The following is a 13,330-nucleotide window of genomic DNA, read 5'->3' as shown; positions in this document are numbered from 1 at the left end:
AAAAAACCCAACATGTGTTTGACTTGATTTGTTTTCATCTAAGACATGTTGAAATATAATTTTCTAAAAGCTGTCCTTTCATAAAAGGATTCCAGTGCTGACGAGCTTTGGTATGATGAATCTTTTGAACTTGTAAGATGATTCTACCCTCGTCTTGATCAGACTGCTTCAGGTTAAACACTCTGAGAAGCTGCTTTGATGCAGTCGACAACGTGGTGTTATTAATGAGGAGATGGACTTCTACTTACAGCAAAAAACATTTCTGAGTCAACTTAAGTCTGTGCCATCATTTCTCCAGAGTAAACATACCATGCACAAAACTGTAAGAGGAATTCAAATAAAACTAGAAGTGCACTCCTCCGCCAAGGCCAATAGTCCAATCTTCTATGATATGCAAATCTGCAAGAGCAAAATATGGTTGTGCCTAGCTGAAGCCTCATCATCTCAGCTCACAACTGACCTATCTTGCAATGTTAATGACAGTGAAAATTATTTGTGTATCTGACCCGTGATTCGGATCCGCTCCAAAATTCAGAGGGTTCTTCTTCTGCCCATGCTACACCCTTCATAAAAATCAAAACATGACCTCGTTGGTGGAGGTAACAACAATCCAACAAAACAGTGATTGTCAAGTTACCATTTGTCATCTCAATAACTTGTTTTCTCTGTATTCTGATTTTACTAGCTGTGAGGGAGACAGGAGAGAAGTCTCTGTGGGTTTGCCGCTATGAGCACCCCAACATATTCAGAAAAACATTAATTAGTGCAGCTTTACAGGTGATGTAGTTGAACATGCTCATGTTGCTCTGTTGCAGCGCATATTGCTGAATAAGTATGTTGCGCGTAAACTAGATTATTAGGTGTCACTTACTGGAATTTGGAGTTGGGAGGAAAAAACATTTTAATTATGATACCTCATGTGCTGGACATTGTGTGTTATTTTTTTTTGAGTTTCAATAAGATGGCCCCATCAGCTTCAACAGCTTGGGAGAAAGCTATGATGGAGTAATGGGACCCACTGTGTGTTTGGTCGTTCTACCAACTTCAATAGAGTTTTGAATGACAAAAAAAACAATTTGCAATGAACTATTTAACTTGTTTTCTTACTACTGGAAATAGTCACACTGCTGTGTGCATAGAAAAATGTAGCCACTGACACTATCACCAGCCTGGAAACAATATAGCATAATGATGAAACTCCCTGTCAGACAAGGTCCTGGCTTTCCGGGCTTTTAACGAGTCCAGAGGTTGGACACAGTGAATTTGTAACCCACCTTTCTCGTAGCTGGGCATGCTGTCTTTGAGCAGGCAGCTGAGCTGGTGGCCATTGAGATGCAGGAAGCGCAGCTGGTCTCGGAGCGAGGTTGCTTCCAAAACACCCGGGATGACACGGCCCACGCTGTTTTGAGAAATGGGCAGGCCGAGTCCCAGGGCCAGGGTCGGAGTCAGGTCAACTTGCTCCACCACTCCAGGCTTCTCCATTTCCACTGGCATCACAGGGCAAAAACACACAAGCATAGCAGTGAGGATCTACTGTACCTGCACTAGTGCATTTCTTTGCATTTTTCTTTTTTCATAACTTTTCTGTTTTGCTGTTTTCACTTTGCCTTCCCTTGTCAATCAGTGCGTCAAGTACTGAGATATCTTTTCCATTGATACATTTCAAGGAATCTGTTCAACCTGAATGTACTAACTATCAGATATGTCTTCTGTTTCCAAAAAAAATACTTCACAGTTAAAATGCACCTCCTTCTGTGCATGAGTGGATTTTTCTCTTGAAAACCTGCAGTTTCAGACATAGAAAATCGAAGAGCTTCCAAAAACTAACCAAAATGTTGAATCACAATTGTATTACATCAACCAGTGACAGAGGGTAGCAAAATGGATATATATGGATATAAGGACAAAGGTCACATTTTATTATTTCAAACTCTAAAGCAATCCACAGAGAAAAACTATTTACATGACGGACATGAGGAAATGGCTCTATTTGTATACTGTCTGCTGTGGAAGATTCCCCCGCTGACACAATAAGAGCTTGTCTGAAAGAATTTCACAACAGTCATCAAGATAAATGTGAAAGAGGAGGTCCTTCTCCTAAAGTCGTAAACCTGACACAAACAGCAAAACAATCCCTCACATCTGTGTTTGGACCTCAGTGATTATATACAATATATTTTAGTGGGACAGATCACTCTTATCACAGTCTTTGTCCCCTCAGGACAGTCGAACTGCGATCACAGGAAAATAGCCAGAGTGTGGTGTAATATTTACAACCTTTCTCACAGTTTACTCTCATTTTATTCATTAAAGTGTATTAGTGACATCTTGTTTGTTGAACAGAATCAGGGCAATATTTTAATTTGAAACACAGCAAACCTGAATCTAAACCCAAAAGCATCACAAACAACCCTGATCATTTGTCTTGTATTAATGCCTGTGGGTATGACCACGGGGAGGGTTGTCACAACATGCAAAAGAACCCAAACAGAAACAAAAAACTGAATGAATGAATAACATCATTATCATATCAATACGAGTTTCGTTTTCAAAGCTCATCTCCTGTCAAAAGTGAACAGACATTTTTATTTTGACACTTGGCTTCCTGTAGAGAGCATATAAGAATACAAACAGAGAGTGGGAGTCGTTTCCCAAATTGTCTGCTTCTGAGTGAAGTTTTCAAGTTGCAATAATGAACTATGTTGGTGTATAATATCCTGAAGTGAACAATACAGCTCACATGTGTGGGGAAGTGAGACGGCAGCAGACCAAAGACTGGGACAAACCCCAGAGCTATGAGCTAATTTGGTAATTGGACACAATGAAATAAGCCGGGGAATTATCCATTTTATATTTAAAGGAGACGGATTTGCAAAAAGACAAGGACTTTGCTGTATTAAGCCCATAGCTATTCAGGATAATGCCAAAAATCAACAAAGTATATGAGGCTTGTTAAAATCTGTTACTTAGCTATGAATGACTAAAAATGTTAAGGTTTTAGTTGCAGCAATTACACTAATGAGTAAAGTTGGAGACAAACACAAATGCCATATTAACTGCGTGTAAAATCATACATTATTATTTTATTTTAAATTTGTACTGTACTGTTTGGCTTACACAGCGACTAACACTGTGGCTGAACAGATGTGTCATAACTCAGTAAAAGGTTACAGAGACAGAACACTGACTCATAGATTAGAAAACTGCAGCTGATGATGAAGTCAAATGCATCAAAGTATCTAGCTTACTAATATTAGCTCTATAACACCACCATTATTGCCATCTTAGAATTATAAATATGACTGCGCAGACAGAGCCATGCACTTGCTCAGCTTGGAGATAACTTTGTACGAAACCTGGCTCCATAACAAGGTTTTCTCAACAGAGCACAGTTACCTCAGTGCTTGTTATAAGTGGGTTTAAATTGATGCTGGCACATGTATAAAATGTGTGCATGGGTACTATACCTCAGCTCATTAATACATCTATCATATCAGTAGGCTGAAATATTGTTAATGTATCAAAACAATCTTGCATCAGTTACTGATGCAGTTGCACCATTGTTGCTGTGGGTTTTCAGGTGATGCCCTTACCCATTCTCTGTTATTGGCTTTTCTTGGCTTTGACTGCAGTACATTGTATCGTGGCTTCTTCAAGAAATCAAAAGCACAGACACATACTGAGGTAAACAATGACTGTATGGCTTCTTACACCTACACTGTCTTATTAAAGTGGCATCCTCCCAGCAATGTCGACTAAATGTTCCGCCAAGAGGGCCGTTTTCACAACGATGCATTCAGATTAAAAAGTGAAGCTCAGGTACTGAGCCAGTAATGAACTCGATCCAGTGCAGCATGTTCTAATGAAAAACAACAGGCAATTGCGCTTTCTACTAATGACCCGCCATTCACACTATGTTAAAAATAACCATACGAGGCCACTGATTGCAAAAACTGATGCATTAAACAGAAAACATTTCCATCTCAACATAGTGTACGTCTAGGTTTTATTAATAGTCAGTACATTCTTAATAGCATTTAGGTTGCAAAGGACTCAAGGTACAATAAATTCAACTCTTAATTTTTTCCTTCCTGTTTATTAAGTGCTTTAGAATCCAATCAGAATTTCCTCTTTATAAGAACATTTGGCATAAGGATGAAGTCAATTGGTATGCATTTTGTTATTCTCATGTTAAAGTGTTTATACAAGCGTGTCTCCACACACAGATGGCTGAATATAAACCCCCACGACAACAAAACTGGACAAAATAACACCTTGTGTTGCTCTGAAAACTTATTTTCTCAACCAGCTTCCTATTATGAGCCATGGGATCCTCCACGGACATAGTTTAGGGTCTATCACATTAGAGATTTCTGTATTTGTTCTCTTCTCATTGGTTTAAAGTAGGCAGCACTCAGTTCGACAAAAGGTAATGTCATCTACTTACATGCACCAATTGGGATTTAGCAATTTGAATTAGAATCTGATGATGGACTGTGGGTTGTTATCAATCAATGTGATCATATCACACCACACAGTCCCCCTTTTCAAGAGCTGTTTTGTGTTTGTGATCTATGTCTGTTACCTTTATTTATATACTTTGTGAAGACAGCTCTAAAGTGCTACTAAGAAAGAAAAACTTTACAAAGAAACAGTGTTAGTCTCTTTTAACTTCTTTGTTAATGAACAGAGAAAACAACCTTATTAATTAAGTAATTCAACTGGCTCTGCACGTATTTCACTGAATAGAACACAGAATTTGGTATTTTCTTTCCTTCTGTGATCAGTACAATTTTAAAAGTCCTACTGGTAGGCAAATCAATAAAGCTGTTGGCACCACAGGAGGCACAGAGTGCTAGCAAACCATGGACCCTGTAGCAACAACTCAACTGAACTGATTAATTAACATGAATGGTCTATAAATAAAAAAAGTCTATGCAAAAAAAAGATCTCAAAAATAGACTTGGCTGAGAAAGAGGCAATTATCACGATCACACTTGCACACACGTCCACATTTATCACTGCAAATAAAGTTCTGCTCAGGAGTTTCTATTTGCACTCTTTGGAGATGACACCGTTCCTCACACTATAATTAAGTTATGGGTGAGCATGAAAGAAAATATATCCCCTACAAATCCCATTTACAAGTTTACTTTGACTAATTCATCATTTTCAGTGATGAACAAAACACATGATCTTCAGCAGGATGGACCAGTGGTCAGAGACACTGCCTTAACTAGACGGTCCAAAATCCCATCATGTGTACTTGTACACTTATCGTAAGTCATGGGTCTGTATGCTAGCAGGGTGCAGCAGTAACGGGCTCACTAGCCCCTGCCAAAAAGAATCTGTTCCATTTAATGACAAATCCGCTGCCCTCGGCCACTTTAAGCAACACTACAATACATGACAGTTTACCTTTTCTTTTGAAGGTTGGACTTACGAGCACCAGGGGTGTGTTAACTTCTGGCTCCGAGGAGCCTCCGTGGCTGCCAGTCTCTGACATGCCGTGGTCGCCACACAGCACCAGCAGGTAGGGCAAGGATCCATCTGCCTCCTGAGAGAAGTAAACACCAAGGTTAATGGACTCCCAGTCTATGTGCTGATCTGGCAGGGCAAACCTCAAAGCTCTGAGATGTGAATAATTCAAGCTTGGCACCAAATGAAAAAAGTCCATCCAGTTTAGAAAACAGAGCTATAGCATAAAATGACGGCTGCTGGGGTAATAGATTGTTTCACCAGATATTTTTGAGGTTATTATGTTGGAGACATTTTCTAGCAGCAGAAAAGGAAGGTATTAAATTATTACTTTTGAGAAGCCATGACAAACGCTTCCTGGCACAGATTCATCTCCAGGCTACAAAAAATACAGTAAAGGCAGCAAACAAACACAGGATGAATCATTTGTTCAGCATGACAGACTTTGATCAAGCTTGGTTTCTAACTGTAAGTGATTCCCTTTCAAGTAGACTCACGAGAACCTTCCATTGACTATGAATTCAACAAGGACGTCTTATGAGTCACAGCAGTGGGGGCTGACTTAAAAAACACGACTACAGATACTAACAAAACAAAAGCCAAATCGTACCACGCATTACAATACTCTCAAAAGACTCTTCAATTCACACATGTGGGGGAAAAAACCAAAGATCAGAGATTTCATTTGTTTTTAAACACCAAAAATTGTATCCTATCAAACAGAGATTAATAGACAGCCTGAAAGACAAGAAAAGCACTCATTGCTGACGGGTGAGTCGGACAAAATGTTTCATTTCGGATGACTTCACCCAAACAGACACATAGAAAAGGCCAATGTCGGCATAAGTTTTTATATTGACCATACTTTTCTGACACTGTTAGAGCGTGACATAAAAACGAGATGAATGCATTGAGCGAACACTGCAGGTTGGAGCCAAAATGTGCCATTGTGCTCTCAGCTGACTCATTATATTTGTTTCGCACTCAGCAAAGAAGGAGCAAAGGACTACCTTCTGTCCTAGATTTTACCTCTTGAATGCTTGTTATAAATGGCAGTGGACACAAGGGACACAAAAAAAACACCTCAAGACGGGTACTAAACACCACAGAGCGTCTCTGTTTAGGATAAGTCAGTTTACCGGCGGGCTTCTTTTGGGAGGCTTTTTTTTACACTTCATAAGAAACCTTTTTTTAAACCAATACACAAGGTACTGTTCTGAATCAGATGATAGCTCATGTTCTCCATGAGCAAGCCAGAAAAAAACAAGCTGAATGGCTTTCATTTTTATTCTGCAATCGTGCTATTCTATCTGGTGAATCAGTGATTCGCAAACAGGGGCACTCCTGCAGTTTCCAGGGGGTACTTGGAAAGCTTAAATAATTAACACAACTAAATTCAACAAAAAAAAAAAAATCTGTAATATGAGTTCCAAAACAATGTATCCGCATATGTGTACTAAGGAGGAAAATAGGATTACAAATTGGTGTGATGCTGATCTTTAGATCCATTAGTGTTACAACACATGTGTTGCAGACAGTGTGTGTGAAGACTAGTGAGCAGAGAAGCACAAATAGATAACAAAAAGTTATTAAAAGTAGTACAGTTGAATGAGTTATAGTAATGGACAACTACTTAAAAAACTAAACTAAAAGTAATAGGTAGTAGATGAATGAATGAACAGTTGAAATAGTCTGGTAAAAGCAACGGATAAATACTTGATAATGTTTGCTAAAAGTAATAAAGAAAAAGTTAAAATAATAAACTAAAAGAAATGTATACGCTATTAAAATAGTTCTCTTAAAGTAAGACATTTTAATTGTATGAAAACAACAATAAACCCTTGTAAATAATCAACAGTGTTAAATAGCAGTTACAGTATTATATAATCATTCATAAGAACATATTTTGAGAGGTGGTGCCAATGAAGGGGTAATAGCTCATCTGATATTGTAGGTCTGTGGGAGTGTGTCAGACTAGAAAACGCAATAATAAGACAACATTCAAGTCTTCTGTCAGGACAGAATATTATAAGAAAGAAGAAGAAAAATGAAATGGGGCATAAACAGTCTAAACATTTGCAAATTTAATTTATCCCTCTTGAAATACATGGTTCAGATTGTACGCTGCTTTGCAAGTCAAGTTTAAAAGGTTTTGCACTTCAAACAGCAAAAGCAGCAGCCCAACCATAAAATCTGAAATATCCAGAAGAGAATACTGAGGCCATGCGATCTCCATTAACACAAAGGTATGCTGGAGGTCTATAGGACCAGGAGGTCCTGCATTCCAATCATTGTTTTAAAACGAGAGACTTGGGTCTGTCCCCTCTGCAGGTAGAGCTCTGTCCCTAATCTGAGCTTGCTGAAATAGGCTACTTGCATCACATTACAATGGAAACTTTGAGGGCTGTCATTTGCATGCTACCCTGCTCCTTTACTGTGCTGCAGCAGGAGCCACTGGTCCCTTTATTCCTGAAGGACACAGCAGCAAACTGCATACAGCTCACGTGTGCAGTCAAACACCCAAAAATGTTGCGCATACACCCCCCCACATGTTAAAAGCACACACGCATCAGAGAAAACATAGATGTTTTTGTAGAAGCTTCTAAGGTATCTATGGGACCCCACTGGGCTGTGTCTATATTTAGGTCAAACTGCTGCCGTAGAAAAGAACAGCCACAGCTTTCACTAATATGACTAAAGCGAGACTTTCAAACACATTTCATTCAAAGAGCTCACTGGGAGCGCGTATGAGGCTGCCATTGCCCACAACACACAGATGTCGCCTTGAGCCTGGGGAGACAGGATTTAACAAGACAGAATTAACAACTTTGGGGATATGGTGAAATGTTGCATCAACATTTTCAGAACTAGCCTTCACTGTATCTTTTGCCATGAGGAAAAGTTTACAAGCATATGTACACTTGGCTTCTGTCCTCTCTCTGCCATTTCAGAGATGCAAAAGGATGAGAAAGAAAGAAGAGGGAGATTATAGTCTCATGTTGACATGACTTCCACAATCCAAATAGAAGCTGCACAGCTGAATCACAGAGTGACAATGTCCATTAACTACACACACACACACACACACACACACACATATGCATGCCCAGCTGTAAGACCGCACAGACAAAGCAAGGCCACAAGAGCTGCACACTGATCAAAGACAAAATTAAAGATAATAGAAAAGCTTAACAGTTTATTAAATCTCTGGGGTTGCTCCATCAGATAATATAATAACTGCTGGAAACAGTACAAATTACCTGTGTAATTAAATGACCATCCAAAAACTAATAATGCTAAAAAAAATCTGCTGATAGCATCACATTTAAATATTGACTATTGATTATTACTTCAAATTTGCATATTTAATTTATTTATTAAATTATGACATTGACCACTATATTATAACCCTAAAGTAATTGCTATTCAAAATTGAATTGTAACGTTGAGTTTAATTAATTTTAATAGATAGAAACAGACGTTGACAAGCAACAATTCAATAAGCGGCAGCCCAGCCACACAAAGCAAATCAGTCTAATTAACTGGAATTGAAATTTAGAAGCCAAACCACGAATCTCCTTACAGTGAGTAAATAACAGATGTAGCCCTTAAGATTTTCCAGAAATTAAACCCTGTTTCTGCAAAACCATTGAGAAGGGTCCGGCTGCGGGCTGTAGTTCAGGGAGTGTGGCGTGAGCGAGGGGCATGTCGTGAGCGCAGGTCTCCGTGTAGGTCAAAGTTCATCAGACCAGAAGGTGGGATTTGAAGAAGTAGATGATAACATACAGTAAAGTAATGGCGCAGCAGAAGCAGCAGGTAAGTAATCACAGCTCAGTGCAGCAAAAGTTGAACTTATGATGTTATTGGACAAATTAGTACAATTTCTTTTAAATAAAAATTTCATCTTAACATTGTTAATCTAAATAATCATATAATCCTTAAGAATAAGCATTTTATTAATGTTAGGCCAAAGTTTTATGTTTCTATTAAGACCCTTACCCACATTTTTTATTGTTCTGTGTTTTTTTAAATGTTATTTTATTATATTGTGGTATTTTATTCTGTTTTATTCATTTTATATGCAACATTTGTGGATATCCTCAATGAACAGAATCATGCTGGTCGTGTTATTGTCTTTGGTTTTCTATATGTGCCAGCTTACTATGCCAACATGCAATGGGACTGCTGATACTGCTAGCCTTTAATATCCACTGGTGTGGAAAAGGCATCTCAAGATCGGAGTTTAAGTTTATAAATGTTTATGTAGTATTAATGGAAGTTTTTTTGTTAATAGTACTATTGACATGAAAAAATAATTAATATTGCATTGCCTTATTATACTTTCCCAAATCACTTTAAAATTTTGCTTGTGGAAACAAGAACAAATTGAGCAAGAAACTTTAATTATAATTTCGGTCTTTAAGCTAATGCTATAAGCCCGTGTATTTGTATATTAATGTGTTGTAAATAAAGTTTTCTTTAAATCACGGGCTTCTGACAACTACAATGTCCACACATCATAGACATACATACATGCACGGTACAAATTGGGCTGGAAGAAGTATGCGCATGTGCAGAACAGACCATACAGAAAGATGCTGCGGCCACAGCCAATCATTACAGAGGGGGCGTGGCTTGATCGAGGGGCGCGGCGTGAGCGGTAGCAATGTGCAATACCACTTAATTCCTGTGGTGTTTCATTTGCCAAAGTATTTCACTGTCTTTGCACATACATCCTCATTATTACCTTCACAGCTAAAATACAGCCAGACCTGACTGTTTTTACAGTCAGCCATAGTCAGTATTCAGTCGCGGGAAAAGCGATAAAGGGCGGCTGCGGCTCACTTCACAGAAGCTCCGTCACAGAGCCATAGCGCAAGCATGACTTTGACAGGCGGAAGGAGAAGTAGTTCCTATCAACCAAGTATAGTTAGACCATCCTGGTGACAGTAAGATACTTATGATAAAACACACACTCACTCCAAATTTCTGAGTTTAGATATCCATCCTTTTATATGAGTATCGATCCACTGGAGCAGGAAACGTTGGTATCAGAAATATTGACACTTTAGTATCAATCCGCACATCACTAGTGAGAGGTGCTAAAGTCCGCAGCCGGACGTTAGTGAAAGCACCTTTTTGGCTACTTGGGGGCAGAAGTCCATAACAATCTGAACTTTACCCATTTCTTTGACATATTATGGCCGTAATAAGTTAATACATAGGGCTACATCTAACAATACCTTTCATTAAAGATTAATTTGCCATCATTTTCATGACATGTTAAATTTCAGAAAATAGTGTAAAATGCCCGTCATAATTTGTCATGAAATTGCTTGTTTTGTCTGACCAACACTCCAAAACCCAAAACCAAGCAAATGCTCACTGAGAAGCTGGAAATGGGGACTTAATGATTCGAATTAAATGATCATTCAATTATTAAAATATCCAAAGGTCTTTTTACACGTCAAGCAGACACAGAGCAGCGTAAGCATTCATTTGAAGTGTTTCTTACCAACAGACATGCAATGTCAATGACAGACAATGCAAGGCCAATATTCACTCTTCTTTTAGCTCTACTTTGGTTTCACTCCTTAGGGGAGGTTCTTTAGGTGCTAAATGCTCCGCTATATTCTCCAGCTGGTTGTCCCAACTTTGTCTGTATGGTGTTGGGCAGCTAGGGTACAGTGAGTTTATTAGAGCACTTATTGAAAACAGCAGCCTGCTTCTTGAAACAAGGTTAATGAGAACAATGAAACTAGATGAGAACAGTGAACTGTTGATAGGTTAAACCAAAACAATGAGTTGAAAGAGGCTAAAATGCACTGTAGAGCTGAGTGGAACTGCAGATTCTGATTCATCACTATGAGCTACCCCTTTCACGTTACACAAACACATTTAACCCATTGCTCAAATAAAAGTACTGATTAGTCCCACTTTAACACTTAGATGCAAGAACGTCTTTGACACTTTTATAAAAGTCTGCAACAAATTTCAGAATTCTGAAGCTACAACAACAGAACATTTAGACGCAGCACGATGTAGAAACAGAGATTAGGACAAGAAATTACCTTTGAAATAAGGGCACTGTGAATCTTCTTCAGGATGTCATCCATCTCCAGCAGTTTGGGCTGAATGAGGGAACTGTGGGGTCCGCTGATATGACCAATGTGGTCGAGGCCTAGGTAGTGGAGGATCAAAATGTCCCAGTCATCTCTCTTAAGGGTGCTATCCAAGTGACGGGTCACATTGTTGTCAACCTAGATGGAGATGTGACACATAAAAGATAGACATTTACTGATCTACAGGATCTCAACTGATAACCAACTGAGGTTGATATTATTCAAAAACATCCCCTAGAGCAAATAAAAACTAAGCTGAAAGGAGCTTTACCCAAAGCTGTGACAGAGTCTGATGATTGTCTGATTATCATCAGGCAAATATGTTCTGGCAGATATTTACCTTCATCCCACATTTCAGGTAAAGGGCTCAGCATCGCCATATTCTAGTATAAACAAGAACAGCTTGCACACAATCCCACAGTACATTTGTAGCTGTGGCATATGGCGCTAATTGATGAGCAGTTTTGTTTGTGATTTCATCTCCGAGCCTCCCTGGTTGATCAGCTGCCTTCATCTTTTTAATACAGATCACTTGCAGATAATGCAGTGACTGGATCATTTCCAGACATATGTGTGCAGCATATTGCACCGAAGAGATACATAAACCAAGGTTTAATAAATAATTTCTACAATATGTACAGTCTCTGCTGTATTTGGGTTTAAAGTACTTTAATATATAGCAGCAGCAATCTTGAAAAACTTAACTTAAATTGTTGTATAAGGTAAAAAATTATTTTAGCTTTTAGCTTTTATTATGTAATTATACAGGTTTTCCTCCCTTCCTTTTTCTTACACAGAAACATTACTTCTAGGACAATTCAAATGATTTGTACCTTAAGCAACTTTGGCATATTTACAGTATGAAACACATGAGGTTCAAGAGAGAGAATCTCTTCATGCTGTGAAGACTCACACGTACCTCAGTGTAGTCAGACACAAAGAAGGATGTTGTGCCATCGTACTCCATGAAGTGTTTGGGGAAGAGGCGCACCCAGGTGTCATCTCCGTAGAAGACTATCCGCTTCCCTGCTGTTTTGGCCTGCCAAATGAGGTTGTCTTCCAGCAGTGCAGGAGAATTCAGGTTCATTACCACATCAATGAAGCCTGGGATACTGCCAGTGGTAAGAGCCTGGGGAGGGATGTGTTTCTGTCATTGTCCTTTGAACAATAATTGTCCTTTAATGGTGTTATACAACTTTACAGTTCCATCATGTTAGTCCAGCTAATAAAGATGTGTGCTACAGTATAGTGTTCAGTAAAAAAGAAGCTTTTATATATGAATCATTTGTGCAAACAAACTAAATTAAATTAATCCAAATGAAACCAATCCTGTTGCCACAAATGGAGACCGAAAGCTGAATCAGGTAGACTGATGATAATCATTAAGAACAATTTCTGCTTATTTCATCATATAAAACTCTGGCCTCCATTTGACTGACAAGGAAAACAGTCTATTTTCAGTCAGGAGAGAGCTTGGTGCATTGTCGAGGGGAAACTACAAAGGCCTTGTCTTTATGCACTGAAGGAGACATAAGAGTGCAGATGCTGGCAGGAAACGCTGTTATTTAAACTCCCAATCAGCTGCCTGGAGCACAGCCTGAGATCCTCCGGGACGCTCAAAAACCCCAGGTTGAAATCAGAGGTGACCAGCCTTCATTATGTGAGGGCCCGGGTGTTAGAGGAGTAGGAGTTGTAGTTTTGCAAGCAAACTAGAGCTGTTCTATACCAAC

The 13,330-nt window shown here is 38.9% G+C and overlaps 1 protein-coding gene across 1 annotated transcript in view; it reads right to left on the bottom strand.

The window, feature by feature from the left end:
• Positions 1–13,330, bottom strand: part of pigg (phosphatidylinositol glycan anchor biosynthesis class G) — a 60,241-nt gene that overhangs the window by 39,989 nt on the left and 6,922 nt on the right. The window contains exons 3-6 of the mRNA XM_038699924.1: positions 12,520–12,729; positions 11,550–11,738; positions 5,419–5,557; positions 1,275–1,487 (exon numbers count right to left, since the gene is read on the bottom strand). Coding sequence (XP_038555852.1) covers positions 1,275–1,487; positions 5,419–5,557; positions 11,550–11,738; positions 12,520–12,729 — 751 coding nt within the window. The remainder of the gene's footprint in view (positions 1–1,274; positions 1,488–5,418; positions 5,558–11,549; positions 11,739–12,519; positions 12,730–13,330) is intronic.

This window comes from Micropterus salmoides, unplaced genomic scaffold, assembly GCF_014851395.1.
Source record: "Micropterus salmoides isolate LMB-PRFRI ecotype aquatic unplaced genomic scaffold, ASM1485139v1 Ms_hic_scaffold_5, whole genome shotgun sequence".
Classification (NCBI taxonomy): domain Eukaryota; kingdom Metazoa; phylum Chordata; class Actinopteri; order Centrarchiformes; family Centrarchidae; genus Micropterus; species Micropterus salmoides.
The sequence above is the reverse complement of the archived record's forward strand: the minus strand, read 5'-3'. Positions and strand labels throughout refer to the sequence as shown.